The 26,983-nt window shown below is 42.6% G+C and overlaps 1 protein-coding gene across 5 annotated transcripts in view; it reads left to right on the forward strand.

The window, feature by feature from the left end:
- GREB1L (GREB1 like retinoic acid receptor coactivator) overlaps positions 1-26,983 on the forward strand; it is a 208,358-nt gene that overhangs the window by 138,107 nt on the left and 43,268 nt on the right. For all 5 annotated transcript variants that reach the window (XM_030552886.1, XM_030552887.1, XM_030552889.1 and 2 more), the window contains 8 exons: positions 945-1,271; positions 2,210-2,338; positions 2,905-3,039; positions 12,593-12,790; positions 18,906-19,086; positions 21,371-21,563; positions 23,231-23,364; positions 25,166-25,505. In XM_030552886.1, the coding sequence (XP_030408746.1) occupies positions 945-1,271; positions 2,210-2,338; positions 2,905-3,039; positions 12,593-12,790; positions 18,906-19,086; positions 21,371-21,563; positions 23,231-23,364; positions 25,166-25,505 (1,637 nt within the window). The remainder of the gene's footprint in view (positions 1-944; positions 1,272-2,209; positions 2,339-2,904; positions 3,040-12,592; positions 12,791-18,905; positions 19,087-21,370; positions 21,564-23,230; positions 23,365-25,165; positions 25,506-26,983) is intronic.

Raw genomic sequence — 26,983 nt, forward strand, 5'->3', positions numbered from 1 at the left:
AAAAACTGCTTCCAGATTTTTGCAATTGACACTAATAATTCCTTCCTCCACTTCTCAGAAAACCATTCCATTTCCTTTCCTCTCCCTGCCTCACCCCAAGTTTTTTTGACTTCAAATATCCATAAAGTGCAGTTGGACATTTTACATATTTTTGTTGTCTAATGGCTTGCTCTTTGGTATTGAAGGTCAAAATGCTGAAATACCAAATCTATATCTGTGAACCTATCTCCTGTGGCACTGGGGAGGAATTTTAGCACAGTATGGCTATTTCTTGTTCTACATTTGTGAATATTGTTTTGCCAATTCTAGGATATCCTTGGGAAGTGTTCATTAGATTTATTTTAGTGAGGCAAATGTTAATAAAAGTGGGTAACTCTAGAGATTGATACTGAGGTATAAAGCCTGACACCTCTAACTCAGCAGTTCAAATTCATGATCTAAATTTTGAAAGTCCAGCAAGTGAGTTCCAGCATTATATATACAGCTCTTAAGATTAGAAGTTTGAATTTTGTTACATTACATTATTGAAAAAAATCAGAATCAAATATACATAGTTATTTCCATGGTCAGGTTACTTGTGGAGATACTGGGGAAAAAGCAGACTGCTGGACCTTCTGATATCTTTGGCAAGCTGTATGGTCATGATTAAGGTTTGAGAGTGATCATTGAGAGTTTTGATCTCTGGACTGCTGGAGCCTAGATGTATCTAGTTTAGTTTTCTGATTATTGAGGGCAAAGAAACTGGGGAGCAGATGACATATTTTTTATCTAAAAAACAAAATGGCTTCTATAGTGAAGAAATGAGAATATGCTCACACTGGTAAGTATCCATTTTAAAATGTGAAAAATGCTATATAATGATGAAAGAATGTCCTAACTAGATGAGCAAATGATTGATCTTGGTGTGACAACTTTTTGATGACAGATGATATTTTTTAATTTAGGTCCTGACCAGATACCTCTCAGGGAGGAATTTGAACAGATCATGCTGAAAGCTATGCAGGAGTTCACACTGAGAGAGCGATCCTTGCAAATGAGCGGTCAGTGTATCTCAGTGTCACCAGGTCAACTCCCTTGGCTTGCTAGGTTAATCACCAGTGTATCTCGGGACCTGGTGCATGTGGTTGTTACCCAGAATTCTCTGGCTGAAGGCATTTCAGAAACACTGAGATCTCTCAATGAAATGAAACATCAGCAAAGGCTACCAGATTATGTTGTTGCAATCTGTGCATCAAAGAACAGAGGAAATGAATTCTGTGTAGTAGTCTTAGGTGAGTAACTTTATAATATGATGTGGTTACATGTGCAGTTGCATTATGCATTTTGATCAAGTGGTTCATCTTTAACCTCTCCTTAATAGTTTTTGGTACCCTTTTACACCTGTGCAATCACGTTTCTCTTTCTCCTTTTGCTCCACTAGAACTTTGTGTAGTAGTGTCTACAAGGACATTGGCTGGTGAGAGAAGAATAGCTGCATGCTTTCCAGCAGCTCCTCCCTGGAGCAGATTCACTAGCCTTACAGGATCCCTGCGCTTGGGATACTTGAAAACTTGCTCTTCGGTATAGCTGCCTTGGGGATTGGCCCCAAGGTGTCCTTTATACAAAATAGTGTACATATCTTTCCCTGATTTCCATGGCAGCTATACTATTTTTACATTGTAATGCTGACCACTCAGTCCAAATGACTAAACTACAATTATTTTGCATAACAATATAAAATATAGGGCACTGTTTCTGCCAGGCTGATTTTTCTACAACATTTGTGTGCACATGTGTATGTGTATGCCTGAAAGAAGATTAATTTTTGACTATGCTCCTCCCTTTCTTATGTAAACAAATTAGTCTTGTCCACCAAAGTGAAAAAAATAGGACAACTTCCTCTTCACATTTTACCAGAATTTCCATCCCTCTGAGAAGCAAGTACTTATACTATATATCTCCTTTTGCTACAGAATACCTCATGGACCAGCGTGATTGTGAACACTAGCTTGCAAAGAGTGTGCTAAGATGACAGAATATATTCTCCTGTGTTCTATCAGAATAGACTTGACTATGTTTCTTGTTGATACCCCCCGATCTCTTCTGCAAAAGGCAGTAGAGACCCAATGCTGAAGATTAGTCGAGCACGTCACTTCCATAAGGCGTTACATACTGGGGAGTTTATAATGAGAATGCACTGTATTTAACCTCTGTCCTTTCTGTTCTCTAGGTCAGTATCAGTCTAGGGCACTGGCAGAAAGTATGCTGACAACCAGTGAGTTTTTAAAAGAGATCAGTTATGAGCTCATCACAGGAAAAGTTAGTTTCTTGGCATCACATTTCAAAAACACGTCTTTAGGTGAGTGACTGTAAGGATCTGAAGTTTCTGCGGATGAATCTAATGGATGAATCTCCTGATTCTTTTGTGCATCTTCTGTTCAGGGGTTAATGTAAGGGGCAGGGAGCGAAATGCAGCTCCCCATCTGCTATTAAAAGCCAAGGAAGAGCTCCCCTCCTCTCACTGCCTTGGGGTTGGGGTAATGGGCATGAAGGTGTGCTCTTTCTCTCCTCCTCGGCTGGGCAGTGAGAGTTCCCCATCCTGTTTCAATCTATTTTAACCACTTCATATGCTGAATCTGATTGCAGGGCATCTATAGTTGCATGGGGCTTCTGTGTGCTAATCAGTCAACACATTTGCAGGGTATCTGTTCCTTTGTGATCATCATATATTGCTGCAAGCTGTAAAGGAGCAACTATGAAACATCCAACTGTGGTTTTCTTTTGGAGTTGAACTTTTTACAAATGCCCAGTCACTAGAAAAGCTGAGGAAAGTCAATGTGACATATTGGAACACGTGTTATAAAGATTTTCATTACTCATCTTTAATTCCTTCCGACATATTTTATTTTTTAAATTCTTAAATAGGTGATGATTTGGACAAATTGCTAGAGAAAATGCAGCAGCAGCGAGGGGACAATGTTATAATCCCTTTCAAAGGAGATGTTAATGAATGTGTGTCATCTCAGGAGGCAGCTGCCATGGTTTCAACACAAGACTCGGGTAATGTTTTTCTTTGCTGGATTTCATAAAATGCATGTTCCACAAAGTAGTCTGAGGACACTGTTCAGCCAGGCCAAAATCGTTAGTATCACTGGCTGAATGCAAGAAGGAAAACCACAGCAATAATCTTGGCCAAGGGTCTTTTGTAATAGCTTTTTGTGCTATAGTAACATTTCCTCTTGCTCCCTTTGACAGTTCTTAAGCTAAAATATCTTTGTTCTCAGTTTGTGCTACAAACTAACTGGAACATACAGAAATTCCCATTTATGGCTAACTCTCTGGACTGATTACACCTTGTTATTCCTGAAGAGAAAATACAGTCTAAGCTTAAAGCACAAGAGATCTGTGTTCTGTTTCTGATTGTGTCCAGACTGCTTATGTGACCTTGTACAAGTGTCTAAGCCAACTTAGCCATGATACACCTTAGTTTCCATGTGTGTGAAATGCTGATTATACCTACCACACAGAGGAGCTGTGAGGTTTAATCAATGTTTGGAAAGTGCTATAGAAGTACAAATACCACTATTATTTAATTATGTTCAGTGCGATATGTAATATATAGTCAAAATGGATGAGCTGAGGATGGACTCGCTGCCTTAATGTTGAATTTAATTACCTCTTACCTTTTCAGAACATTACCATTCAACATAACATTTCATGATTTACTTTTTTATATATATAATAGGATTGGCGAAATAAGTAAAACTGATTTTCTATGAGTTCTGAGATTCCTTTGGGGGCCAGTATGGATCAATTTGAAACCTTGATAAGGTCTTACCTTCACTAGGGAAAAAAGGTGTGTTCTTAACTCAAGCAAGCTAACAAGGTAAAATCGTAGCAAAGAGAAAGCAGTTCGTAGCCTAAGCAGAGGACAGCAGTTCAAGTTAAAAAGTAGGCTGCCATGCACACCTTTCTTTCCTAGTGAAGACAATACCTTAAAAGTTCAACTTGGGTTTTATTTGAAGAATGAGCAAAATTTTGGTCCAATTCTTATTTGTGGTTATGTTCGTGTGCAGTAATTTTCCTTTTGTGAAGAAATACACCCTTACACTGGTTGTTCAGCCTGGAGGGGGAGGAGCTTAAAAGGGGGGAACTTACCACAGGAAGAGGCGGTGAACAGGAAGAAGGCTCCTCCACCCAGGGACTGCTGGTAACAGAGAATCTAGCTGAGGAGAAGACAGCCACGAGATGCACTAACAACAAAGCAGTATGCCCCAGAAAGAGGGGTAGAAGGTAAACCCCACAAAGGGCAATAAACTCTGACATACTGAGCCCTTACCCCTGTATCTCTAGGGGCTGCCTGAGAGACTGGTCCTCGTGCCAGCCAGATCCTCTTCTCTTGCAAGGGGAAGGGAAGAAGAGGAGCCAACCCCCTGCCCATTGGCAATTGCCCTCAGAAAGGTCCCCCAAGGGCTGCCAACTGGGAGAGTAGAGAGGGTAAACAAAGGACAGTGAGACTTGGGGGGACTCAGGGAGCCCCACCATCCCCACAAATTGGGGAGAATGGATAAACTACGCCTGATACAAGTGGTCAAAAAATGAGGGGGAGCCTTTGAGGTGTTTGAGCTCAGCTGCTTCACATACATTGGAACTGGAGCATAGTATAAGTGGGTAGCGGAGAGGCGGCAGCAGCAGCACAGGGTACCCAACAACAGCAGTTGCTGCAGCTGTGGACAACCCAGCGGCGGGTTAAAGCCACCCAAAACATTATCTGCTGAGGAAACTGATGACCCAGCAGCAAGAGTTCCCAAAGGAAGTGTTACAGCAGATAGTACCAACCCTGTGGCCACAAGGGGAGACGGGCGCTTCACACTTCCACTGAAGGGGTCCCTCCACCTGCACCAGTAAAGCTCACCAAGGTGGGACTGGAGGATGACCTTGAAGCCTTTTTACTCACATTTGAGAGGGTGGCACTGGCAGCCCATTGGCCTCTCGAACAATTGGCTCCAATCCTGGCCCCTTACTTGATGCATGCCATCTCCTGTAATCTGGATTTGGAGCGGGTGAAAGATTACAAGCAAGTGAAATCCACCATTTTGGACTATGTGGATATTTCAGAAGAGACCCACTGCCAGTAGTTTATGGCCAAGAGATACCTTAAGAGGGCATGATCCTGAACAGTAGCACAACGGCTGAAAGAACACTGCTGGAAGTGGCTCCACCCAGAGGAACACTAAGGGACCTAAGTAGCTGAGGCCAACGGAGGAGTTTATAAAGATTATTGCCCATGGGGGACAGGGAGTGGGTACTCCAGCATCACCCAGGGATGCTATCAAAAGCAGTCAGGTTAACAGAGGACTTTGTAGAAGCTGAAGGGTCACTAAAGGCAGAATCACTCCAGACATCAGCAGGGCAAGGGACCTGGGAGGGGGATGAGCCAGAGCCCACAGCACTGTACCACAGGGAATCAGTCCTAAGGGGGTCATCCCAGATGGACAGATTGCCACTTAGGTGCAAGGCAGCCCTAGGGGGAAAAGGAGGCAGAGTGCAAGTACAATGCTGCTGGGGGGCTGGCGGGGGACCAGCGGGTACCCCAGACCACTGAAGCATGGCTCACAGATGGACGTCCAGCTGGCACCCCAGAGACAGGCTTCCCTAAACTTAGGAAAGAGTCTGGCAACCCAGCCCATTAACATGGTAGTCTTGTGGACAGACAGGGCACATAAAGAGGAAGTGAATGCTGATGGAATGTGACTATGCCCAAGGCTGAACGGTGGAAACCCAGGGCTGGAAAAAAAACTCCCCCAAGGTGATTATATCTGTTATGGTCCAAGGGAAGCTGATTCAAGGCTTGGACTCTGGCTGCAGCCAGATAGTGGTCCAGACCTCCATGGTGGGAAGTGACACTACTCCTAAGAACATGATTGACCTTCAGTGTATCCATGGCTATGTCAAGTCCTACCCCAGCCACCAGCTACAGCTGATGGTGGGAGCCCATACTGCAGTCATAACCATAACCTTAGCAGAAAAGTTGGCCTACCCTGTGATCATAGGCTGAGAGGGGTGCTTTTTTTCGGGGGGGGGGGGCAGGTCATTAGCTCTCAGGTGCAAACAAGAACAGGGGTTAAGTGGAGACACCATCTCCTGGGAGCTTGATAAGTCTTGGAGAAGCTGACAACTCTGGGGAAGGGATGTCCCTAGCAATACAGTGACAGACCCCCACAGGGGAGGAAGAGGCAGGCCATCAGGACCTGGAAGCTCTCCTACGGGACAGGAATTTCTTGTTAGAACACAGGAGCAACACTATATTAAACTGTGCACATGAGCAACTGACCCCCATAAATGGAGAAGTGACAGAGCCTCAGAGAGGCGAACGATACCCACACTTTGCACTCAAGAAAGGGTGCTTGTATCAAATCGAGAAGATTCAGCAAACTGGATTGATGAGGAACCAGCTGCTAGTACCATGCCAGTACATCCAGGCTGTGTGGCAGATGGCGCCTGATATCCCCTGCTTGCATATTAGCCCAATTCTGTTGGCCAGGTGCACACCATGAAGTGAGAGAAGATTGTTCTTCTGCCCAGAGTGTCAGCTAATCAGCACCCTTAGTCCTTCTGCCCTTGATTGAGACCCCCTTGGAGAGGATAGGGGTGGACATGGTCGGATCTCTAGAAAAAACTGCAGCAGGGCATCTGTATATCATTGTGATTGTTGACTATGCAACCAGGTATCTAGAAGCTGTTCCTCTTTGCTCCCCAGAAGTGACACCCATAGCTCCACAGCTCTTGAAACTCTTCTCACAGGTAGGGTTTCCCTGCAGAATATTAACAGACCAAGGGTCTAAATTCACTTTCCAACTGATGCAAGAATTATGCTCCCTTCTAAAGGTCAAGTCCTTGAAGATCTTGATGTACCACCCACAGACCAATGGTTTAATAGAGTGGTTTAATAAGACACAGAAAGAGATGAAGTGCTCTGTCAATGGCAACCCCAAGCAGTGAGACTGACCACTCCCACTACTCCTATTTGCCATAAGGGAGGTCCCGCAAGACTCTATGAGGTTCTCCCCATTTGAGTTGCTCGATGGTTGCCAATCGCGGTGTATCTTGGACTTGCTACAAGAACACTGGGAAGAAGACTACATGGGGGCCCTAAGTATGACCCAATATATGTTGCAGTTAAGGGTGCAACTCAGAAACTTAAGGGGGATTGCCAGGGAGAATTTGAGGAAGGCCTAGCACACCCAGGAACAACATTACAAAAGGGAGGCATGACTACGGACTTTTCAGCTGGGTGACCATGTTCTACTATTACTGCCCACAGCTGAGTCCAAATTAATAGCCCAATGGCAGGGTCCATTCAAAGTGGTCAGGCTGGTGAGGCCTGTAGACTGAGATCAGACTATCTGAGTGGAGGAAGGAAATCAAGGTCTACCACATGAACCTTCTCAAACTTTAGAGGGCACAGGAGGCCCAGCTGATAAGTCCTGTTCCAGCAGAGCCAGAATTGAGGCCCCAGGCGCCCAGTAATGAAGCTCCAGCAATGGTACTGGGGGGTGAAGTGCTGTCCCCTGCACAAAGGAAACAACTCCTTCAACTAATGGGGGACTTTGAAGCAGTGTTCTCCAACCGTCTGTGGAGAACGTGGTTGGTCCAACATCACCTAGAGACTACTCCAGACCAGGTAGTCCGAGAGAACCCTAGACCATTGCCACAAAATATGTGAGATTCGATCTGAGAGGAAGTACAAGTGATACTGGAGATGGGAGTGATTATAGAATCTAGAAGTGAATGGAGGAGCCCCATAGTTCTCATTCCCAAACCAGATGGTATGGTTCAGTTCTGCATCAACTTCAGGAAAGTCAGTACCATCACAAAATTCAACACCTACCCAATGCCAAGGGTGGACGAGTTTGAATGGCTGGGACCAGCGAAGCACCTGAGCACTATCGATCTGACCAAAAGGTTACTGGCAGATCCCCTGATCCCCTTCCTTGCAAGAGAAAACTGCTTTCTCCACCCGTTTGGGCATTTCCAATTTAAGACCACACTTTTTGGCCTCCGTGGAACTACTGTTACCCTCCAACGACTTATGAATAAGATCCCCAACTCCCATGATCAGTGTGCGGTGGCCTACATTGATGATATTGTCATCTACAATCCCACCGGGGAAGATCACTTTCACATTTTAAGAGCGGTGTTTAAAAGCCCGACAGGAGGCAAAAATTATGGCAAACCCGGTAAAATGTAGAGTGGCCATGAGTAAAGTAACTTATTTGGGGTGCCACATAGGATGTAGGTTGGTGAAGCTGGTGGTCAGTAAGATGCAGGCCTCCAAAGCATGTCCTGTCCCCCAGACAAAGAGCCAGTCAGATGTTTTCTTGGCCTGGCAAGATGTTACTAGTGGTTTATCCCCATCTTTGCCTCAGTCACGCCCCCCGTTATGAATCTCATAAAAAGCAACAACCCTAAGAGATCCATTGGGATGAGAAGCATGAGGAAGTGTTCAGGGAACTGGAAACATGACTATGCCAGGTACACATGCTCTTCAGCCATGATTTTTCTTGGGAATTCATACTATGCACAGATACTTCTGACATCTGCACTGTCCTCTGGCAAGACTACGAAGGGGAAGAACACCCAGTTCTATACCTAAGTAGGAAACTATTCCCTAGGGAAAAGTCATACTCCATTATTGAAAAGGAGGCGTTAGCTACAAATGGATGGTAGATGCCCACAGCTGTTACCTGTTGGGTAGCCCTTTTTCCCTGATCATTGATCACACACCTCTTCACTGGATCCAGACCATGAGGGATATGAATCCTCATATAATGAAGTGGTACCTTGCACTACAACCTGATAGTTTCCAAGTACAACAACAGGCTGGAAAGGACCATGCTTACACTGATTTCTTTTCATGGGAGATCGGGGATGGAAACAACCCACCGCTGAACAGCCTTCCTGTCTTGAGGGGTGGGGTACGTGAAGGGACACACCCTCACAGTCTATGGGGGAGACTGACAAGCTTCTCTGGGCCAGTTCCACACTGACATGCACCTGCAAGGCTTGCTCAGCCTGGAGGGGGAGGATCTTAAAATGGGAGGACTTACCACAGGAAGGGGCAGTGAACGGGAAGAAGGCTGCCACATCCAGAGACTGCTGGTAACAGGTAGTCCAGCCAAGAAGGAGACAGCTGTGAGACACACCACTCCCAAAGCTGTCCTGACTGACGACAAAGCAATATGCCCCAGGAAGAGGGGTAGAAGGTAAACCCCGCGAATAGGCAATAGACTCTGAAAGATTGAGCCCTTAGAGCTGAATCTCTAGGGGCTGCCTGAGAGAGTGGTCCTCGTGCCAGCCAGATCCTACTCTGTTGCAAGGGTAAGGAGAGAGGAACAGCCAACCCTCTTCCCACAGGCAGGTGCTCTCAGAGAGCTACCTGAAGGGCCACCAACTGAGGGAGAAGAGAAAGGTAAACATTGGACAGTGGGACCTGGGGTGGTCCAGGGAGCCCTGTCTCTCCCACCCATTTTTAAATCTCAGTATTTAGTTAACTAATTGTTTCTAACTGTTCAGAGTTTATTTTTGGTTTTTGAATTGTACATTTAGGGCCAAATCCTTTCTCAGTTTTTAATCAGTCTTTACTCAGGCAGAACTCTTATTGAAGGCAGTGGTAATTTGCCTGAGTGTATAAGAACATAAGAACAGCCATACTGAGTCAGACCAATGGTCCGTCTAGCCCAGTGTCCCGTCTTCTGACAGTAGCCTGTACCAGACACTTCACAGGGCAGTTATCAAGTGATCCATCCCTTCTTGTCTAATCCCAGCTTCTGGAAGTCAGAGGTTTAGGGACAATATCCCCTGGCTACAAATTCCGCAGGTTGACTCTGTGTTGTGTGAAAAAGTACTTCCTTATGTTTGTTTTTAAGCTTGCTGCCTATTCATTTCATTGGATGACTACTGGTTGTTGTGTTATGTGAAGGAGTAAATAACACTTCCCGATACACTTTCTCTACACTATTCATGATTTTATAGACCTCTATCATATCCCCATTGGTAATCTCTTTTCCAATATGAACCGTCCCAGTCTTTTTAATCTGTCTTCTTAAGGAAGCTGTACCAACCCCTAATCATTTTTGTTGCTCCTCTCTGTACCTTTTCCAATTAAAATATCTTTTTTGAGATGGGGTGACCAGAATTGCATGCAGTATTCAAGGTGTGGGAGTACCATGGATTTATATAGTGGCATTATGATATTTTTCTGTCTTTATTATATATCCCTTTCCTAATGGTTGCTAATAGTCTGTTTGCTTTTTTGACTGCCACCACACATTGAACAGATTTTTTTAGAGAACTATCCATGATGACTCCGAGGTCTTTCTTGAGTGGTTAACAGCTAATTTAGACCCCATAATTTTGTATGTATTGTTGGGATTATGTTTTCCAATGTGCATTACTTTGTACTGATCAACATTGAATTTCATCTGCTGTTTTCTTGCCTGGACATCCAGTTTTGTGAGATCCCTTTTTTAACACTTTGCAGTCAGCTTTGGACTTAACTTTCTTAATTAATTTTGTATTGTCTGCAAATTTTGCCATCTTACTGTTTACCCCCCTTTCCAGATAATTTATGAATATGTTGAACACCACTGGTCCCAGTACAGATCATTGAGGAATCGCACTATTTATCTCCCTTCTCTTGAAAAACTGACTATTCTTGCCATTTGTTTCCTCTCTTTTAACCGGTTACAGATCCATGAGAGAACCTTCCCTCTTATCCCCTGAATGCTTAGTTTGCTTAAGAGCATTTGGTGTGGGCCCTTTTCAAAGACTTTCTGAAAGTCCGAGTACAGTATATCAACTGGATCAGCCTTGTCCACATGGTTGTTAACTCGTGCAAAGAATTCTAGTAGGTTGGTGAGGCTTGATTTCCCTTTACAGAAGCTATGTTGACCCTTCCCCAACATATGTTCATCTGTATCTAATAATTCTGTTCTTTACTATAGTTTCAGCTAATTTGCCTGGTACTTAAGTTAGAATAATTGGCCTATAATTGGCCAGTGTTGCCTCTGGAGCCTTTTTTTAAAAATCAGCATTAAATTAGCTATCCTCCAGTCGTCTGGTAGAGAGGCTTATTTAAGTGATAGGTTGCATACTACAATTAATAGTTCTGCAATTTCATATTTGAGTTCCTTCTGAACTCTTCGGTGAACATCATCTGGTCCTGGGGACTTATTACTGTTTAGTTTATTAATTTGTTCCAGAACCTCCTCTGACACTTCAATTTGGGACAGTTCCTCAGATCTGTCGCCTAAAAAGAATGGCTCAGGTGTGAGAATCTCCCTCCCATCCTCTGCAGTGAACAGTGATGCAAAGAATTAATTTAGTAAAGACTGACTAAAATGTCAGAGGCCAGTCTGCCCCACTTATGCACATTGTGTAGTGCCTTACTCCACAAGTAGCTCCATTGAAATCAATAACATATGGGTGGCAGAATTGGCACTCAACATTTGGCCCAAAATATCTTCAAATTGTTACTTAAAATACAAAGATGTTAGTTGTATATTGCTTAAAATAAATGAACTATTACTATATATTATCTTTTTAAATGGTGTTTTTTTGGTTTTTTTTAATAATTTTCTCCCAGGCACATCTTTGAGACAAGTTTTCTATCCGTCAGCACTGTTTTTTGTAAGAGGAAAACTGACAGAGCCATAAGTAAAATGTTACTACAAGATTAAATTTGGTAGTAGTACGTTAAGAGTTTAAATTATTCAGGACTAGTGAAGTATGTATAAAAGTGCATAAAAAATACCCACTAACTATTTTTAAGTGTAAGACTGTACCTGTTCTTTGGCAGATGTGAACATTGACACGTGCTTAGAGAAAACATTTCTCGAAATGATAAACTCCAGGCCCCAAAGTTTTCGTAGTTAACCTTGATGCAACCCCTTCCGTAAGGCTTCCATGTACATCCATGGCTAAGCTGCCTTAAAATCAAGACTTCTGTTCCACCTCTTGACTGAGGGTCTTTGGTCTCTCACTCACCTTTCATTCCAGTCCATTTCCATAAACAAGTGGCCAGTCTGATGCTGCCATGGTCACACACCCGAGAAGGTAGAAACTAGAATGGTCCGACTCTTCAGGTAAGTTCTCACCAATTGGCTTGCAACCCAGTAATTGAGAATTGTTCATGTTGTCACAGCAGAGCAATAGGTGTCATTCCATGGGGCCTGAGAACAGCAGCCTCAGCGGTGTATGGCTGCTCCACATATGTTGGCATGTTCAAGGAACTGTATGTGGCAAGAGAAGGTTAGAACTACATGCATTCCATCCCTAATGGTTGCAGTTCAGGCACTGAGGTTTCACTGAGTTGCAGCCTTGGAAAGCTTCAAAGCACTTCTTGCAATGAAAAAATTGCCACTATCCTGCCGAGAGCATTTTGTATGTAACCAAATTTTGATTTGAAAAGTAGATTCTGTGGTGATGTGCACCAGTTTCACCATAAATCTAGGACTTATTCTGTTGAGTGACTTTGATGTAAACTAGAGTATTTTGAAAGCTGCTGTTTAATGTAAAATAATTTAAATTTTGATGCCATTTTTTTTACTAGATTTGAATATTGATACCTTCCAAATTTATCAGCCTCAGCTTACAGTTGCCAGAAAGCTCTTGTCCCAGGTATGTGCTATAGCAGACAGTGGCAATCAAAGCCTGGATCTGGGCCACTTCAGCAAAGTAGACTTCATCATTGTAGTCCCTCGTTCAGAGGTTCTGGTCCAGCAAACCCTTCAACGGATTCGACAATCAGGTAAAGGGATGGGGAGGAAAGCAGTGTATTAAATCAAAACTGGGTATATATGTACTCTGTTATGTAGTGCTAGAGTAAACTGTTACAAAATTTATTCTGGGGGTCCCAGCTTTGTTCAGTTATGTAGTGTCACATTTAAATTCTAAAGAGTCTACATTCACAAAATTGGACCAACTGCATTTACTGTGTAGGTGGTAAGAGGCATTGCCATATTTACCTGAAGACTGGATGAGCTATGACCTGAGGCAACATCTAGCACTTGAAATGAGAAAACAGGGATTAACAAATGGCTTTTCATTTTCCCTCCACAATAGTATATTCATAGGAACACAGGCATTGCCATACTAAGTCAAATAGCAGTTTGTCTAGTCCAGTGTCCTGTGTCCATCAATTGTCAATAGCAGGTATTTCAGAGAAAGGTGCAAGAAACCCTTTCATGGATAATTAGTGGAATAACCTGCCTACTGAGGTTTCTTTCTCCCCCTGTCAGTTAGTGGTTGGCTTATACTCTGAAGCATGAGGATTTATATCCTTTTTTAAAACTGTCATATTTAGTATAAGTATGGACTCTTTATATAAATGGCTAATAATTTTTTAATCTTATTAAGCTCTCGGCCTCTGTCTTGTTGCAATGAGTTCCAGGGGATAATTATGCATTCCACTAAAAAAAAGTATTTTTATCAATTTTAAACATGTTGCCTTTCAATTAATTTGATATTCCCTTGCTCTTGCTCTCGTATAATGAAAAGGTAAAGAAGAAGTTCCAGTGCAACTTCTCTATACATTTTTTTATATGCCTATCACAGAATCATCAAAATATGTAGGACTGGAAAGGACCTGAGGGGTCATCTAGTCCAGTTCCCCCCTACGCTGTGGCTGGATCAAGTAAACCTAGACCATCCCTGACAGGTGTTTGTCTAACCTGTTCTTAAAAACCTCCAGTGATGAGGATTTCACAGTCTCCCTTGGTAACTTATTCCAGTACTTAACCATCCATATAGTTAGAGTTTTTCTTAATATCTAACCTTAATCTCCCTTGCTACAGATTGAGCCCATTACTCCTTGTCCTACCTTCAGTGGACATGGAAAACAATTGATCACAGTCCTGCTTATAATGGCCCTTGACATATTTGAGGATTGTTTTCAAGTCGTTGTCCTCTTCTCCCCGTTCCCCCAGTCTTCTTTTCTCAGGACTTAACATGACCAATTTTTTTTAACTTTTCCTCACAGGTCAAGTTTTCTAAACCTTTTATCATTTTTGTTGGACTCCTTTTTCAATATGTCCGTATCTTCTTTAAAGTGTGGTGCCCCAAAACAGGACACTGAAACTGAGGCTGAGTGCCGAGTAAAGAGAGAGGTTACCTTCTGTGTCTTACATGCAACACTCCTGTTAGTATACCCCAGAATACTTTGCCTTTTTTTGCCACTGCATCATATTGTGGCCTCCCGTTAAATCTGTGATACATTGTAACTTCCCAGTTCCTTTTCTGCAGTGGTACAGCCTAGGAAATTATTTCACGTTTTGTAGTTGTGCATTTGATTTTTCCTTCATTAAGTGTAACTATTTGCATTTGTCTTTTGAATTTCATCTTGTGGATTTCAGATCAATTCTCCAATTTATCAAGATCACTTTGAATTCTAATCCTATCCTCCAAAGTGCCCTAGCAACCTCTTCCAGCTTGGTGTCAACTCCAAAACGTATAAGCACATTCTCCACTCCATTGTCCAAGTCATTAATGAAAATATTGACTAGTACCAGATCCAGGACACACCCCTGTGGGAGCCCTCTAGATATGTCCTCCCGGTTTGACAGTGAATCATAACTACTCTGTTTTTTTTAACTAGTTGTGAACCCACCTTATAGAATTTCATCTAGACCACTTTTCCCTAGTTTGCTTATGAGACTATCATGGTGGAACTGTCAAGCATTCCTGAAATCAAGTCTTCTCATTTATTTTCTCCATAAAAACTAAAACAGTCCCAGTCTTTTCAGTATCTCCTGATTAAGAAAGCCTCCCATATATCTAATGCATTTGGTTGTCCATCTCTGGATTCCTTGTATTTCTTTGATATTTTTGAGATAAGGTGACAACAACTAACACATTATTTGAAAAGAGGGTGCCTCATTGATTTATATAATGGCATTATTATTTTTTCTTCCATACCTCAGACAGTCTAACACTATGTTTCCTATTTTGCTGCTCCTGTGCACTGAGCAGAGGTTCTCTCTCAGCTGTTCTTTATGCTAAGGTTGAATATAATAATTCCCAAGACAGCTTACAGGGATTGCAGGCAAAATGCCTCTGTACTTCCTGCCCATTGGAGTAGGTTGGAGGAATATGCCAGCAATTTTAGTTTTGCCTGAGGGCAATAGAAAAGATTGATCCAATATTGGCAAGAGGCATCTGTAAACTTATGAATTTTTGAAGGAGATGCCCAAGTATCTTTTACTCGGGTATCCATCTAATGGGAAGAAAGTATTAGCCAAGTACAGGGAAACGAAACTTAGTGTCACTGAGTCTGACACAACTCAATGCCATATTGAAGATTCTTACATAGATCTAAATTATTTTTTTCTAGTAATGTGGAGAGTCTCGGGTCTGCTCATAAATCCATCTCCTTCTTGGAGAAAAACTAGAAGTGGGGAAATAACTTTCACTCACCACCGTGAAAGTAAATCTATCCCACTAATGCCTTGTCTGCACTGCAGAGTTTGGTTGAAAAAAGGCAGCTTTTGTTGACAGAACAGCAGAGGTGTACACGTTGCTATGGTACTTTTGCAGACAAAACTCTCTTGTTTTGCCAACAAAATGAAATCACATTGACAAGAGGCACAGATCTTTTTGTGGCCAAGTCATATTGACAAAGTGTCAGTGTAGACACAGCGCTTAGTTTTGTCACAGTAAATGGCCTTCAGGAGGTGTTTCTCAATGCCCATTCTGACCACTCTGATCAGCAGTTCAAACTCCACTGCTCTGCTGCCAGGTAAACAAGCATCTGCCCTTCCCCCTTTAAAGGCCTAGGACTTTTTGAAATTCCACTTCCTGTTTGCTCGGCGTGGAGAACCCACATCGCATTTTCCGAGCTGACCATAGCGGCTCCACGCAACAAATGCTCTCCCTCTTGGACCACTGTGAAGCAGTTGAAACTGCTGAGTATATGGGGAGAGGAGGCTGTCCAGTCCCAGCTTTGCTCCAGTTATAGGAACTTCGATACCTAGGGGCAGATTTCCTGTGGGTTTTGTGAGAAGGGCTACGAACAGGACATGATGCAGTGCCAAGCAAAGATAAAGGAGCAGAGGCAGGTGTACCAGAAGGCAAGAGAGGTGAACGGTTGCTCTGGTGCTGTGGCCAGAGTTGCTGCTTCTCTCAGGAGCTGGATGCCATACTTGGCAGTGATCCATCTCCACCACCAAGGACCCTTCGGAGGGGCTGGAGGCAGTGGACCTAGCCCTGAGGACAAAGTTGTGGATGAGGAGGTGGAGTTGGAGGACATTGTGGAGCCCACGAAAGGGTTGTGTGTTGTTGCAGCAAGTCAGGAACTCTTTTCCACTCCGGAGGGATCTAGTCCATCCCAGGACTCCATCTTCGGTGAGCATAATGCAGGAAAGGAGAACCCTGGTAAGTGATCTTTTTGAATTGATGCTGCTTGGTTATATAATGTACAGCTGTCCTTTGCTCTGTATACTGTAGAGGTGAGTGAATGGATAGAAATGTGCAAGACTAGCTGTGTGCTTCACATTCCCCTATGCAGCTAAGCAGTGCAGCAGAACAGTGTGTTGATGCACACCGAGATTTCAGAGGAATCCTCCAGAGAAATCTTTAGAAAACTTTCTTGGAGGAACTCGGCAATCACTTGTGCAGGGACCAAAGTGGCACACAGGCGAGCAGCATAAGGACCAGGTCTGAAATTGCACACATGCAGGAGATATGCACCTTTTCATCCTTGCTTACCCTCAGGAGTGAGATATTGGCTTCAATGACCCCTGTCTGTGGAAAATGGTTGTAGAATGTACAATATTGTCCCGTTGCCTTCACTGATCCCCTGAAACCATCACCTATATCCTTTGCCCCATCTTGAACTCCTGCCCCTCACCTGGGAGAAACTCACCATGTTTAGGGTGTTCACTGAGAAGTGTGCATACCAAGGGACAGTGCGAAAGTGATTAGTATGTTAAAAGAGGTGTATTTTACTATAATGATTCGATGCTGTACGTGAACTAACAATCACGTGTCTGTGTATTGCTTCTTGTGCTTCTGCAGGTGTGGCCTTCAGGGGAACCCCCTACACACTGGAGAGGTGCCTCTGCCAGATGAGAAAGCAACCAAGGGAGAGCAAGGAAGATATGTTCCGAGAGGTGATCCAAGCCTCTGAGTCAGAAAAAAAGAAAACACAAGGAGTTAAGAGAAATGGAAAGGCGGGACAGAAAGGACAGTGAGGAGCACATTATAAAGGCCCAGGAGCAAATGATAAAAGCGATGGAGGAGCAAACAGAGATGTTGAAGTCCCTAATCATGCGCCAGGCAGAACAAACGCATGCTCACCCAACCCTGCATCCAAAACAGAACTGTTTCCCATGTCCTCTCCAAACTCTTCCCGCACATTCCTTGCAACTTCCTGGAACATCTTGGTATCCCGTTCACTTCACCCCTTAGGACAACTTCCAAAATGATAGCTGGATTTACTCACAGCTATGACAGCCTCCCCGACCCAAAACTGTTATCTCGCTACACCAACTCTTTTATATGTGTTAATTGGTGTTTAATAAAAACAAAATCTCTGAAAGATAACCAGTCTTTATTTCAAGTATCAGAGGGGTAGCCGTGTTAGTCTGGATCTGTAAAAGCAGCAAAGAATCCTATGGCACCTTATAGACTAACAGACGTTAGTTAGTCTAACATCTGTTAGTCTATAAGGTGCCACAGGATTCTTTGCTGCTTTTACAGTCTTTATTTGTGTCCTACACATAGTGATCACTGCTGGTATTAAAACACATGTGCATTTTAATAATTTGCTTACTACAAATCCCACTCAGGAATTATCACAAGTTTTAGACAATATAAGATAACAGAAATTAATGAAGCATGGCAGATTGCTTTACAGAAATACACATTACTGGAGCTCATTATCAAAATTTTGCCTCAAAGCCTCCCTGAGTTGAATTGCCCCCCCCCCCCCCGTTGTGCCCTCTAATAGTCTTGGTATCTGGCTGCTCAAAATCAGCAACCAGGCGATCTGCCTCAGCACTCCACCCCTGAGGAAACTTTTCATTCCTAGCCTTGCAAAGATTAAGGAGTGTGCAGCAGGCTCCTGTGACCATGGGAATGCTTTTCTCATTAAGATTTTTTTAATCTGCCAAACGTACAATCCATGGTCATTCTGCACCTTCTCAGCCTATTGTTGAAGTGCTCCTTGCTGCTGTCCCTTTGCCCACTTCTACAGTGTACAGAGCAAAGGACAGCTGTACATCATATAACCAAGCAGCATCAACTCAAAAAGATTACTTACGCTCACTGGAGATGGAGTGCCAGGACAGGCTAGACCCTTCTGGAGTGGAAAAGCGTTCCTGACTCACCACAACACTGCACAACCCTTTTGTGGGCTCCATAAATATCATCCAACTCCACCTCCTCGTTCACAACTTTTTCCTCAGGGTTAGGTCCACTGACCACTGCCTCCAGCCCCTCCGAAGTGTCCTTGGTGGTGGAGGTAGGATGACACCAAAGATGGTGTCCAGCTCCTGATAGAAGTGAAAGCTCTTGGGCGCAGCACGGGAGTGACGGTTTGCCTGTCTTACCTTCTGGTACATCTGCCTCAGCCCCTTTATCTTTGCTCAGCACTGCACCATGTCCCGTTCATAGTTTTTCCTCACAAAACCACAGGAAATCTGCCCATAGGTTGATCTGACTTTTCCACAAAAAACTCTCTGCCTCTCATCAAGGTGGTTTTATTTTGTCGGCAAAACAGTTCTGTCGGCAGAAATAGCACTGTAGTGTGTACATATCTCCACTGTTCTGTCGACAAAAAGCAACATTTGTTGATGAAACTCTGTAATGTAGACAAGGCCTTATTTGTAGATAACGGCAAGGGAATTTTCTTTTTTTCATTTTGGAAGGTGTTCTTGTTGACTTGGGGCTAGAAGAGAATGGGACAGCCTATCAGAGAGCTGAGAAATATATAGTACGGCTAGACAATGAGATCCAAACTAAATTTGAAGTTTTTATGAGACGGGTGAAGCAGAATCCATACACCTTGTTTGTACTGGTTCATGACAATGCCCACGTCGATTTAACGAGGTAAGTGCTTCACAATAGCAAGGCAAAAATTTATTCTACTGTATATTAATACTCAGGATTTTTAATAAATCAAAATTATGATCTCATCCTGATGTCTCCTTGTGCCCTAGCCATTTGAAGATTCATAAACAGAAGTCATCATCTTTGTCCATCCTAGATATTTCTTAAAACTATAATTCAGATTCAATTTAAGGTGGGGTCAACTTTAGATTTTTAAATCCTTAACAAGAATGCTCCTAGGGATCCCCCTGCCATCCTTCTCCCTTTCCTCTGCATAGCCATTCTCATCCAACTTCTCATGTCTTTCCCAGTCCCATTTCTTTCCCATCTGTAACTGAGCAGAGTAGAAAAGAGACTGATAATCTTCCTCCCCCGTCCCACCTTTAGCCACAAACCAATACTCTAGAACAAAGGAAAGGTCGAGTCCCTACCACCACCACCAAATCAGATCATCAGGGAGGAACCTGGTCTCCATTCTTCCACCTGTGCATCGTTGCAGAAACAAACTACTTACGGTAATGCCCAGTGGCCAGGGCAGGCTTAGGGTGCAATCCAGAGCAGTAGTCCAGTGTGCCTGGGTAGTCAGGTAGCTGGCAGGTCAATTTGTGTTAGAGGCAGTCTGGGGCAATGGTCAAAGTTCTTGGAGGGGTCAGCAGCTGGAAAATCAAATCCGTGGGACTGGGTCAGTGGACTGGGAAGCTGAGATCAGATGAGGCGGTGAGGCATCAGGGGAAGTGAAGCAAGGCAAGATTGTCTGGCAAGCAACCAGTTGGCACTAGTCTGTTGCTCAGACAGCTGCTTCTTCCTCTGTATAGGTCGGGTACCAATAAGAGTGCCGCCTGTCTATCCAATCAGAGGTTTGGGATGTGACTTCTTTGGGCTTGTAGGCCTTTAGTATGAAGGCTGTTGGTCGTGGGAGTCTGTTTAGGACATTGCTATGATATAGCAGCTAAGGCTGCTATTTAAGGACCTGGTGGGCCTGGGTTCAGTACCAAAGTCCTGACATACCCAAACCTTCCCCGTGTTAGTGAGCACAGTAGTTAACTGTGATCTTCCCAGTTAGTCATGTTGTTTAAGCCTGAGTATTTTTGTTTTCTTTTCTTTGAATAGCCTTACAGAAAATATAACTATTTGCCACAGAGAGATAATGAGGGTCATTTGTTTTCTCTTCCTTTAAATACAACCCTGGTACTTTAAGGTGAGAATTCTTAATATCAAAACAATGACAAAGCATCATGAGCACAGAGAGTGTCAATGTTTACTCTGAGTGGCACAAAACACAGAGACTTTCTCTCCATGTGAAGTCCCGTCATCACATGTCTCTTGAGAAATGAAGGCTATAAATTATACTGCCTTGCTCCATGCAAGAATCATCAAAAATTCTTATTTGCATAAAGACAGAATTTGACCCATGAGAGCAAAATATATTCCTTCTTATTTTACTGCCCAAGTATCCAGGTACAATCTGTATGATTTTGGGACACATTCAGACTGTAGAATTTTAGTAAACAAAATACTCTTATTTTTTTCTCAAAACCAAATTAGTATTATATTTTTATTGTGGTGCCAAATATGGAATTCTCCTATATCGTGTAGGTTTCTTGAGACAAGTGGGTGTTATGTCCACCTACCAGCAAGTGGAGACAGGAAATCAAACAAATTTTATGCCCTCAAAGTCTCCTATATAAGCAGGGCTGGCTCCAGGCACCAGTCCAGCAAGCAGGTGCTTGGGGCGGCCAACGGAGAAGGGCGGCACATCCGGCTCTTCGGCAGCGGGTCCCTCCCTCCCTCTCGGAGCGAAGGACCAGCCACCAAAGTGCTGCCGAAGACTGAAGCAGCAGCGGTAGAGCTGCAGATCGCGATCATGGCTTTTTTTTTTTTCCCCCCTGCTTGGGGCTGCAAAAACCCTGGAGCCAGCCCTGTATATAAGGACTGTTTCTGGTTGAGCAATCCAGTTAATTTTTGTCCCTGCTCCTCTACCTCTCCATCCCATCCCCATTCATGTTACAGCCTGGTCCAGCTGAGACACTCCTTCTCTTTTTAGCTTGTTTTTAATTTTTTCCTTTAAACTGGCAGACTGATTTAGTTGCTTCCCACTGGGGGAGTTCTGTCCATTATTTCTTGTGCACTCTTGAGCTTCTCTATACAGAACAACTTGCTGGTGTTCCTTTTCAGAGTCTGATGACCTGGGGCTTTTAGGTCCCTGTTCATCTAGAGATGTTAATGTTACCAGTTGAATCTGAAGGCGACAATAAAGCCGTTCTGTGTGTTTTTATTTCCACAGTGCCATCTCAAGTTCTCTATCACATGGTGAACCCAGTCATGGACTGGCTGATAGAGTTATTAACTGCAGAGAAGTCACTGAAGCTTTCAATCTCCTGGTCCTCCAAGTCAGCTCTTTCCCCTATGCCCTGCAGACACAGCAGTCCAGAATAAGCTCTAACAATGAGGTACATTGGATACAATTTGACAGTATGGTAAGTGTGTAACTGTTAAGCTAAGAGTTCTAGTATACTCTTACATTTGCCACATTCTAGAATGTGTAACCCAGATATATAAACAGAGACTGTGGAGAAATCTCTTTTTCATGCTAGAAATGGTTTACTACCTGACGTTATAGTGGAGTCCCAGCCTTTTTCTCCTTGGGGCCATTGGAGGCCGAGGTGGCACTGATATTTAGACATAGAAACATCACATTCTTAGCTTATATAGGTCTGTAATATTGGTATTTTTCAAGAGACAGAACTATGTAATGAGTATACACTGAGTACTTACGGATGTAAATGCACTGCAGTTATTTCTCATGCAATGCAGGTACAGTGTAATTAATATATAGAAATTTGTCATTATGTACGTGAATCCAGAATAATAATAAAAGGGCATAGTGTAGTATAGGCCACCAAAATATTAGTTCTGCCAGGCTTTTTATACCTAAAATTAGTTCAGGAGGTTCAACAAATTTCAAACTCGGAGTTCACTCATCTCTGTAATAGACCTTTATAAGGGCAAAGGAAAATATGTATTTCTTAGGCCAGGTCTACACTGCAGACCTATATTGGTATAAATACATCACTTAGGGATGTGAGAAAACCGACCTAACCCTCAGTGTAGACAGCGCTATGTCAACGGGAGAGCTGCTCCCATGAACATAGCTATCGCCTCTCAGGGAGGTGGATTGACTATGCTGACCGGAGAAGCTTTCCTGGCGGTGTAGTAATGTCTTTGCTAAAGCACTAGAGTGGCTCAGCTGCACTGGTGCAGCTGTAGCACTGTACGTGAAGGCAAGCCCTTAGTTATTAGAGCTGAATGACCACCAGTAGGCCAATGATAGCATGAGTTTAAAGCAAACTGATGTTGCCCATAACCAATCTATAGTCATGGTACTATGACACTAGTGCTTACTATTAAAGTCATCCTAATACCCTGCCCTTGTATGCAGGCAATCACCATAATGCTAGTAAGTAATGCTTATATCAGGGGGACTTTCTGACATTAGCTCTTCTGGGAGGAACTGTGTGTAGAATTAAAACTAAAAACACCTTAAAGGGGGAAAAATACAAAAGACAGCAGCCCATGATTAAGCTTGTTTTGTAGTAGGTAAATCATCCCTGATCCCATAGGAACACAGGAATTTCCATACAGGATCAGGCCCAGGGTCCATCTAGTCCATTATCTTGTCTCTAACACTGGCCAGCACCAGATCCTTCAGAGAAGGTGTAAGAACCCCCTAGTAGACATAGGTGGGATAATCATTCCCCTCATTTCATCTTATACTGATGTCTAATAAATACTAGCTTAAGCCCTATTCATGAGGGTTAATGTCCCCTCCGAAATTTGTATTAGCTTTAATTATGATAATTCTGAATATTCTTTTAATCCATATTATTAAATCCCAAGTATTTCCTGCTAAGACTAGGAATAATGTGCTAGAAAAATTTGTCTGTGTCTCTCTGTCTAACAAACTTAATCAAATGTTAAATTAGCAACAAATATTTAACATCTTGTTTTCGATGGAAGAAGTCATTACTGGGAAGAATGAGAATCAAAGATTTTCTCAGGAAAAATACTTTTTGTTTCATAATACAGGATATACGTAAATTGTCTCTAACTTTCATTATGTTTGTGATATCTTTTTTTGGAACAGGAGGAAATGGGCAGTGAAGAGAAGCTGTATTTTGGCTTGAATGAATACAGCAAATCTCTGCAATGGGGAATCACTAGTCCTCTGCTGAGATGTGATGAAAACTTTGAAAAAATGGTGAACACACTCTTAGAAAGGTAAATAATAAGAGTTTTGAATTGTGCCTAACCATGACCCAAGCTTACATGCCATATCACAAATGGATAGAGACGCAATGTCACAGTGTAACTGGTTATCAAGAAATGGTTAGGTAGCATTCTGAACAAACACTTTAATTTGTTAATTGAATATCTTTTAAGTGCGATATATTAAAAACTGGCTGCCTCACTTCCCCCTCTTGCCTCAAAAATTTACAGGTGCAAATGTGAGTGCAATTTAACTGTCCAATTTTGAAAATTTAGTCCATACATGCACTTCTTATAGTTGGCATTCAGTCACTCTGTCATAAATGGAATCGGATCAGTGTGCAACACTAGGTATTTGGTAGAAGGATCAAAGTTCACACAGATATTTTCTTCATATTCTTCAATTTTATCTAGTGTAATCTGCTAGGAAGTTAGCATAATGGATCCTGTTTAAAGTTTGCATTGTCTCAGCACTCTTACATGTGCATAACCTGGAATAAACCAAATGTAGATGTTATAACTTTTTTGACATTTCAGTTAGAGGGTTCCAAAAATGCACCAGTTATTTAAACACATTTAGGCTTAAGAATGATGCTTTTGGAATTTGGACAGCCCCTTGATACTGGAATTCCAGCAGTTTGTTCCATTTTTTATTTTGTAATGAATTTAATGATTGTGTCAAACTGATAGCCTTACAAACTGAAGTCCTCAGCTTATCCAGGTAATGGATATGGCATAAGCAGTGGTGGTCCAGGCCTGCCCATTCTGTTTTACCATTTTGCCTTAGTCCTGATCTAGAAGGCTGAGTGGGTAATTTATTTTCTATACTGCGACTTCTCTGCAGAGAGTGACAAGAAGTTTGCCAGATGTGGACACTGTCCACTAGCAAATGAACTGAGAATTTCAATAAATTTCATATGGGTTGCAGAACGGCCTCTTTATGGTGACCACTTTTGGTGTTTGCTGACCAGAATCTGGCTAGCAATGGCTCCATATTCTCTTGTAGAGAACAAAGCAATCCAGTTCCACAGGGCTAAGGCTGGATGTGTTGTACATATAGATAAGAGAAGCTGAGTACAGGAACTAAGGCAGTGCTACCATTTTCACCACTGCTGATCTCATCAGTGCAGCATGCTGTCTGTATATGTTGTCATTTGTGATTGTTCAAACCAACTTTTATTCCTATTACATTTCCATGTTTATTAAATATAGTAGTAGATTGTTACAATGACTAGACATCAGATGATTTTCTTAGTTCTGTGGGTTTTCACTTTGTCTTAGTATTTGGTCCTACTTGTTTGAATTTATAGTCACTGAATTTAGCTCCAACATGAGAAAAAGACTGTTATCATTTTGCTTGAAAGCCAAACTGTTAGTTTGCCCTTGGCTGAGATCCAACAAAGTATGCTTCTGCACTAGCACATCATTAAGTCTAGTCTTTTTGTGAGTGGTGTAAGTTTATATTCACCCCCACTCCTTTAAAACTTCTTTCTTCCACAAAACTCGGTTAAAGGAAAAAAAAACCTTGGACAATTAAGTGAGACTGGATCATCAGCTTGTGCTGTATGTGTTTGTACTGATACTAACTGTGTCTGAATTAGACTGTACACGCCATGTATGCTTATAAAAATAGCATAATGCATTTACAGCTCATAATTGTTAATTGAGGTTGAGGATTTCAATATTTATGTACTACACATAAAATGAGCTCCTTTTTCTTGCCTTCCAGGCCTGCCTATGTCAGAGCTGACTTTCATGTGATGATTTTATTGAACGTATTTACTGACCAACATATAACTGTATTCCTCTGAAGGTACCCCAGGCTACACAGCATGGTGATTCGCTGCTACCTTCTTATTCAGCAGTATTCTGAAGCCCTGATGGCTCTCACAACCATGGCCTCCCTTAGAGACCACAGCACCCCTGAGACACTCAGCATAATGGATGACCTCATCACTTCACCAGGAAAGAATAGGAATGGTTGTGGCCATATGCTTATCATTAGAGTTCCCTCTGTGCAGTTAGCAATGCTAGCAAGGGAGAGGTTACAAGAAGTGAGAGACAAATTAGGTCTGCAGTATCGTTTTGAGATCCTTCTTGGGAACCCAGCTTCAGAATTTACTGTTGCTAAGCACTTTGTGACACGATTAAAGGTAAGTAGGAATTAAATGTTTCTGTGCAAGATTGTAACTTGTGTAAATGATGTCGTACAGATTAAAGCCCTGTGAGGCACTGATTTTTAATTCCATCCCACCACTTAATACCTTCTACCACCCACTCCCACGTAGTTTGTCAAATGTTTATCTCACTCCTGCAGCTGTGGCAGTGGGTCCTGCAGGACCTGTGGAATCCCAGTCCCACTGCAGGGCTCTAGTCAAAATCTTGTGTGTATCTACACATTTATGGACCTATGTGTTAGTTCTTACATGGAAAAGGGGCATATTTAATATAGTTTGTTCTGTGTGGGTGTAGTCTACTTTTGGTCATCGTAACCATTTTTGAGTGCAGGAAAAAATATTAAGTTGTTGTTGGTCCTAGAAGTAAAAGATAGCATGTTACCTAACTTTTCCAAGTTGAGTAACAAACAGTATGAAACAATCTTCATTAAAAAACAGATAGGTTACTTCCTTGACTTTCTGAGAGCTGAGCTTAAATCCCAGTACATGAACTAATTCTGTTCTGTCCATTTATCTGTCATCTACTCTGTCCTTACAACTGTTGTCTACCCTGCCTATAGCTGGTAAAGTATTCTGATAGGCATAGAATTGAGTCTTTTCTCAGTCCACTGCATGACAAAAGCCTCTTCTTCGCAACTTGATGTTCACCACATGAAAAACGTTGGTTAGGACCTTGATTTCTTTAGCTAGTATGTATTTGTGAGTGTATGACACTGTTTCGCTACTACATATTTACAAGTGCATGATGCTACTAGCAAAGTCTATCTCCCACACTGACTTTACCCCCATATTGAAACTACTGGAGAGTGACTACCTTTTATAGAATAGTAGGCATACCTCTACCCCAATATGACACGACCCGATGTAACACAAATTTGGATGTAATGCGGTAAAGTAGTGCTCCGGGTGGGCAGGACTGTGCACTCCGGCAGATCAAAGCAAGTTCAATATAAAGTGGTTTCACCTATAACACCATAAGATTTTTTGGCTCCCAAGGACAGCGTTATATCGGGGTAGAGGTGTATATTAAAGTGGAAAGGAATTTCCTAGTTATCCGGCCCAAGTCTCTACTTTAAGCTCAAAGATTCTTCTTCTGACTTGTTTTATTTTCAAGACGTTCAGTGATACACAGCCATATACAAGTGGATCCTAAGGGCCACATTTGCCATTCTAGCCTAGTTGCTCTTGGCACACGAAGAGAAACCGGGAGTAAAGGTGGCTGTAAACATTGAGACTGCGTTAACCTGTGCCTGGCTGCAACAGCCTTTTTGAGGGGCTGTTCTTGAGAAAAAATTAGCAGCAGCGCAGTTCGTGCTGGTTGCAACCTTTACCTTTCACAATACAGTCCCAGCAGCTGCAATGAGGACAGCGTAGGGCTGCTTCAGTAGCTCAGTGCCACCCAGGGAACATCCTTATGCCAGGGTATTTCCTAGAGTTCTACCCCCTTTAAAATG

Source organism: Gopherus evgoodei, chromosome 2, assembly GCF_007399415.2.
Source record: "Gopherus evgoodei ecotype Sinaloan lineage chromosome 2, rGopEvg1_v1.p, whole genome shotgun sequence".
NCBI lineage: Eukaryota > Metazoa > Chordata > Testudines > Testudinidae > Gopherus > Gopherus evgoodei.